Source organism: Nematolebias whitei, chromosome 8 (assembly GCF_014905685.2).
Source record: "Nematolebias whitei isolate Nwh7 chromosome 8, NemWhi1, whole genome shotgun sequence".
In the NCBI taxonomy this organism is placed as follows: domain Eukaryota; kingdom Metazoa; phylum Chordata; class Actinopteri; order Cyprinodontiformes; family Rivulidae; genus Nematolebias; species Nematolebias whitei.
In genome coordinates this window covers 2111622-2118409 of record NC_056505.1, presented here as the reverse complement: position 1 = coordinate 2118409, position 6788 = coordinate 2111622, and the positions used below count along the sequence as shown (strand labels likewise).

General features: G+C 44.0%; 1 protein-coding gene across 1 annotated transcript in view; it reads right to left on the bottom strand.

Moving 5' to 3' along the window:
* The window catches only part of LOC119413739 (rap guanine nucleotide exchange factor 1-like), a 39032-nt gene that overhangs the window by 23548 nt on the left and 8696 nt on the right, over window positions 1–6788 (bottom strand). Inside the window, exons 3-6 of the mRNA XM_037680794.1 lie at window positions 6291–6502; window positions 6064–6220; window positions 5706–5938; window positions 2440–2557 (exon numbers count right to left, since the gene is read on the bottom strand). Of these exons, the coding sequence (XP_037536722.1) occupies window positions 2440–2557; window positions 5706–5938; window positions 6064–6220; window positions 6291–6502 (720 nt within the window). The remainder of the gene's footprint in view (window positions 1–2439; window positions 2558–5705; window positions 5939–6063; window positions 6221–6290; window positions 6503–6788) is intronic.

Here is a 6788-nt window from a genome sequence, read left to right as displayed (position 1 = left end):
ATGTTGGATGCTGCAGATGTTGGATGCTGCAGATGTTGGATGCTGCAAATGTTGGATGCTGCAAATGATGGATGCTGCAGATGTTGGATGCTGTCTATCATGGTGCACTAAGATTCATAACTGGCTGTAACTACCGTACCCACCACTGCACCCAGTTTTCACTGGTTAACTGGACATCATTAACTTCACACAGACTCTCCCACTGGTACATTTTCATCTTTAAATCACTTCCTGGTCTGCTGCCTTCATACATCTCCTCCTACATGTCTCTGTGTGAGTGCAGCTACAGCGTGCGCTCTCAGGACATCATTACCTGCAGTGTTCCCTCAGTGAGGACTGAACTAGACAAAAGGACCTTCTCCTACTCCGCTCCTGTTTCCTGGAATATCTTGTAAAAAGATCTGAAGCTCTCGACCTTTGACCTCTCTAAGTGTCTTCAAACATCTGATAAGTTCATGGAAAGAACCAGCGCAGACATGTTCCTGTTTTTAGTTTTCTACACCGCCTTATAATCTAGATGTTTTTTTGTTGAGTTTTTTTATATAATTTTCTTCAATTTATTTTTCAATTTATATGCTTCTTTTATGATTGTCTGTTGTTGTCTCTAACTCATCTGTGTTCTTTCTTAAATCATGTGTCTCTTGTAAATGAATCCTCGAGGCTCAATGAGACCAACGTGTAGAAATAAAGGTTGAATGAATGAATGAAAATAAAACTCAGCTGTTCCTCCATAGGTCTTAAAATAGAATAAATCCAACCTCGTGAAGATGAAAACAATTAATTGGTTCTGTTTATTCAATAAACTGAAGGAAAACTATCCCCTCCCCAACAACCCCAACCCTGAAGAAGAGGAGATGGATGGATTATGATGGAAGTGTAGTGAACTAAGCCTCAGGTCAAATCCTGGCCTTGAGGGCCTTCCTGGGACAAGAACTGTATTTCATTGATTTGAGTCCAGAAACACAAGATTAAGTTCATCCAGAGACTTTCTAAGTGTCCTGCACTGGTCAATTGAAAGAACACTCTCTTTTTCTATTATCATTACTATCTTACAAATGTCTTGATAATCAAAGTGTGTTTAGTTCAAACCATTTTTAAATGTTGAAGTGAACTACTCATTTTAAATCAACTGTGAAACAGTATTAGTGATTTTTTAATCCTCATTCAAAGTAGAAATCAAGTTAGAATGTGTTACGGAGTAATTCATGCATTTTCTGATTTTCTGTCTGAAATGTGCAAGTTGTGATGTCGGTCAAATGTCGGAGTCAAACGCAAAACAAGTTGTTGGAACGAACTGTCATGTTTTTAAATCCTCTCAGACGTAAATAGAGAAGCTGGCACCTGTTTTCCCCCAACTCGCCTAAACATTTCTCTCGTCTGTCTCTAAAACATTTTCAATCTGTTCCAAAACATTCTTTCTGTTTTTCTGACTTCTAGTGACCTCTTACGTCACAAAAACACACCCCTGATTAGCTATTCCGGCCAATCTTCCCAAATGAACCGGAAACAGAACTCTTTAAATGTCGGCACTTCCTAGTTCAAACCTGTTGAGTCGTGTGCGGTGGGAGAGCAGTTCAGTTTGGAGAGCAAAACCGAACAGAAGAAGTGCTGGAGAGTACAGGAGTTCCAGACATGATCCGGAGTTCTTCCGAGTCTTGTGGGAATTATGAAATCTTCCACATCTGAGTGGAGCCTCTGACGGACTTACTCCTCTTGTGAGTCCACCAGTGGGGGTGAACCTGTGTCGGACGGAATACCGTCACTACTTCGGACGATTCACAGCTGTTCCTACGGAGACGCTGAAAGGGTGCGTTAAATGGAACTCCGTACCAGTGGAGACACCTGCTACAGGTAAAGAGTCGATTTACACCACCTAAGTGTACCGAGGAGGAAGCTGAGATCTTAACGGAGCGTGCCGTTCTGATACCGACACATAACAACCCCTCATCCATCTTCTCTCTCTATTTAAACTTCATTTTCCCATCTTTAAAACTCTTCTATCCTGCCAGCAAATCATTCCAGATATTTTCAGAAATGTCTGTTGTGAAGCAAAGGAAAATCATGGCCGTATGGTTTTCCTGACTGTAAAGCTAATTAATTAAGCTGTTGTTGTAATCAATTTTGCCAAATTAATGTAAATGTGTGATGTTAAACTTTGATTCTGTTAATAAATGACCACATTCATTTGATGGGTCAAAGAAAATTAACGTCTCACGTTACATTTAATTATTCAATGCACGATATTATTCAGTCCAGAAAAATGAATGAATCCGTTTAATTTATGGATAATATATCACAGATATATGTTCCTCTACAGAAGGATGTTGGATGGATGAAGGAAGATGGATGGATGGATAGATGATGAAAGGTGGATGTATGGATGAACGCAGCTTTAATCTGATTGGACAGAACCAGAGAACATAAATCAAGGGTTCCTACCTGCTCCACCTGTGTTTCTTCGAGTTCTCTTATCATTGGTGTTACTATGGCAACCTTGCAGTGGGCGGGGACAGGGCCTGATGATGACTGACGCTTCTTTGGAGGTAAAGCTGGAGGACTGATGAAAAAAGCGACATAAGGACAAAGAAAGGTGGACAAACAGAGACAATTGAGCAGAAACAGATGCACAGAGATCAGAGACAAGTGGACAGATTAAGACAAGAGGACAGAGAGATGGACAGACTGTCAGACAGACTTTCAGACAGACTTTCAGACAGACAGATGGACTGACGAGACAAACCTTGAGCACTGAAACTGCTGATGTCAGATTCTGTAGAGGACGACCAACAAACTACAGGACGTGTTCTCATGGGTTTATTTGATAAAAACAAGTTAATATTCTTGTTGAAAAAGTGAATAAATCAGACTTTATTAAAGTGAATTAAAACTAAATTTGTTTATTTTGTCACCAGTTTGATTTAAATCATGTTTGTTGTTTGAATAAACAGACGTGAAAACATGGATCAGGACTGAAACGTCTTTGATTCCATGAAAAGAGAAGCTGCGACCACAGAAACTGTCTCTGTCTGACTGTCTGTCTGACAGTCGATGGCTGTCTGTCTGTTTGTCTGTCTGTCTGACAAATTGTCTGTCTGACTGTCTGACAGACTGTCAGACAGACAGACTATCAAACTGTCAGACAAACTGACAGACAGACAGACAATCTGTCAGACAGACAGTCAGACAGTCCGACAGACAATCTGTCAGACAGACAGACAAACAGACAGACTGTCTGATTGTCTTGTCTGTCTGTCTGAATATCTGTCTGACAGTCTGTTTGTCTGTCTGACTGTTTGTCTGTCCCACTTCCTCATCTTCTTCTGTTGCTGCTGCTGGTGCCAGCAGAGACAGGAAGTGTGTGGAGGGTGTGATGTGTTTTACTTCCTGTTTCATCCATGTTTCTGTTTGTGCCATAGGTTCTCACAGCCTTATCCAGCACACAACTGTCCCTGTCCCTGAGGCCCTTTCTTCGCTGACTGATTTACTAGCTAATTTACAATTCAAAGACATTTTTCTTGCCAGAGACTTCAATATCAAATGGGAAAAGTTGAGCCCCGTCTGTGATAAATTCAAAAAATGTTGCCTGTCACTTAATCTGACCCAACTCATTGACTCTCACACCAGACGAAACAAAAACTCTTGAAAAATATTCCATCTTAGACCTGTTTCTACCAAATATGTCTCACAAATTCACTGGAACAGGTGTTTTCGCCAAGGTTTCTTTTTCAGAAACAGATCCTGTCTAACCCTGAATGTTAGGAAACACCTTGTATCTGTGACTTTCCTTCCCTCCATTGATCACGGTGACATTATTTACATGAACGCTCCTACAAGAACCCTGCAGATGTTGGATGCTGCAGATGTTGGATGCTGCAGATGTTGGATGCTGCAGATGTTGGATGCTGCAGATGTTGGATGCTGTCTATCATGGTGCACTAAGATTCATAACTGGCTGTAACTACCGTACCCACCACTGCACCCAGTATTCACCGGTTAACTGGTCACCATTAACTTCACACAGACTCTCCCACTGGTACATTTTCATCTTTAAATCACTTCCTGGTCTGCTGCCTTCATACATCTCCTCCTACATGTCTCTGTGTGAGTGCAGCTACAGCGTGCGCTCTCAGGACATTATTACCTGCAGTGTTCCCTCAGTGAGGACTGAACGTTCCTCACCTCCTTCTACAGGTGTGCAGTGGAGAGCATCCTGTGCTCCAGCATCAATGTGTGGCATGGAGGCTGCACAGCTGCAGAAAGAAAAGCTTTGCAGAGAGTGGTGAAGGCTGCACAGAAGATGTTGGAATCAGTCTCCACCATCACAGACATCTACACCTCCAGATGAAGGACGAGGGCCACGTGCATCATGAAGGACCCCACTCACCCAGCACACACACTTTTTGCCCCACTCAACTCAGGAAGGAGGTTGAGGAGCATTAAGTGTAGAACCACTAGACTGAGGAACAGCTTCTGCCCTGAGGCTGTTAGACTCATGAATCTCTAACTAGGAGAATCACTGTGAAAAATAACATCATGTTGCTGCTGATCTGTTTCATGTTGCTGCTGATCTGTTTCATGTTGCTGCTGATCTGTTTCATGTTGCTGGGTTCATGTCTTCTCATCTGCTCACACAGACTCATGTTTATGCTGCTGTTCGGCAAATAGTTTTTGTTTTTATGCTGTTAGTGCTTAGTGTATATTTAGTTGATATTTTTCCCTCAGGGCAGCACGGTGGCGCAACTGGTAGAGCTGCTGCCTCTCAGCGAGCAGGTCCCTGGTTCAAACCCCGGTCCAGGGGCCTTTCTGGGTGGAGTTTGCATGTTCTCTCCGTGCATGCGTGGGTTTTCTCCGGGTGCTCCGGTTTCCTCCCACATACCAAAAACATGCATGTTAGGCTGATTGGTAACTCTAAATTGTCCCTAGGTGTGAGTGAGAGAGTGAATGGTTGTTTGTCTCGTTTGTCTCTATGTGTCCCTGTGAAGGACTTGCGACTCGTCCAGGGTGTCCCCCGCCCTTTGCACAGTGATTGCTGGACATGGGCACCAGCGACCCCTGTGACCCAAAATGGAATAAGCGGGTAAAGATAATGGATGGATTTTTCCCTCAGGTTTGTCTTCTACACAGAATGTAGTCGACCTGTGTACTCCTTCCTCCACTCTTATAGGTCACTCTATGCTCCTCCCTCTTTTGGAAATAGGTGTTGACTACAGCCATTTCCATTCTCCACTTGGTCTCTTGGACACATAAAACATCTACCTTCCTTCTCAGCATCATGTCAGCCAGCTCTCTACCTTTACCTGTCAATGTCCCCACATTTAGAGCTGCAACCCTCAGTCCTACATTCTTCACTTTCCTCTTCTCCTCTGTCTCCTGACATGTTTCCCTCCTCGTGGTCTTCAACTAACAGTAGCACAGTTTCTGCTGACACCCTGTTTGTCAACAGCACTGGTGGTGGTCGTTGGTAACCCGGGCCTCGACCGATCCGGTGGTTTCACTTTGATGAACTTGCATTATGGTTTTGGTAAAAAAAAAATGTTTTACATCCGATGCCCTTCCTCACACAACCATCACCATTTACACAGCTTGGGACCAGAACCAGAGATACATTGACTTGTGCTTTCTATCTTATCTGTACCAATAAGCACTCAGACATTTTTACAGGCAGACTCCGTCCAATAGTCAATCAGTTCAAAGTCTAGACTCACTTGGGTACGAGTGGGGGGAGTTCTGGGACAGGCATTGGCGGTTTGGGTGGTGCTTCTACATGGTACTCCTTCTCCTGTATCTCCGTCTTTGGAACCTCTCCTTCCTCTGAAGGACTTGTGCAGGTTGATACACTGTCTGATGTCTTAGGCTCAAAAAAACCTTCTGACTGAGAATAGACAGGAGACAAAGGGGTGGAGCTATCTTGTCTCTCGGCAACCAATCGAACCAGTTCCTGATGGACAAGAATAAATAGGGGACAGGAAAGAACCAGAAGATAAACCAGATGAAACAGAATTGGTCCATGAGACAGCAAATGATAGACCAGAGGACAGAAACAATATGAGACGCTGTCCTCACCTTGGTGCCATTCAGCACAGCCCTGATCACTGTGGTAACGCTCTCCTTGGACTCCTCGTTGTCCTGGACCACGCCCTGCAGCATCACCAGATTGGCCCAGCGAATCAGCTGAGCCACAGAGCGGTAGAGACGAATGAGACAGGCAGAGATGGTCTTACTGCAGGGAGGACAGACGTGTTAAGGACATAACACTCTCTGATGTCTAAAGACTAGCAAGTGGACTCTACCTGTTGAGAAAACGTTGCTCGAGCTGAACCAGAGTCTGAACTGCCTCCAGGATTCCACCCGATGCCCCACCCAGTAAGCCACCCACCACAGACTGGTCCAGGACCATTTTGTCCACGCCAGGCCTGTCAAGTCCCAGTCTGTCCACCAGAGCTTTGAAGTACTGCAGAGAGCTGACAACGGCACGCTGCTGGTCCACTAACACACCCACCGACTCAAAACACAAACACACACACACACAAATTGCATTAATCTAGTAAAGACCAGGCTCCGCCCACAAAAAGTGATGGGTTACTTTATTGGCGCCAAACACAAAAAGACAATGTCTTAATGTTGTCCTCACATAAATGTTTTGTGTATTCTGCCTCACTCAGTGTGTGTACCATGTGTACTGTGTGTACTGTGTGCACTATTTGTGTACTGTGTGTAATGTGTGTGTACTATGTCTACTGTGTGTACTGTGTGTACTGTGTGTACTGTGTGTATTGTGTGTACCGTGT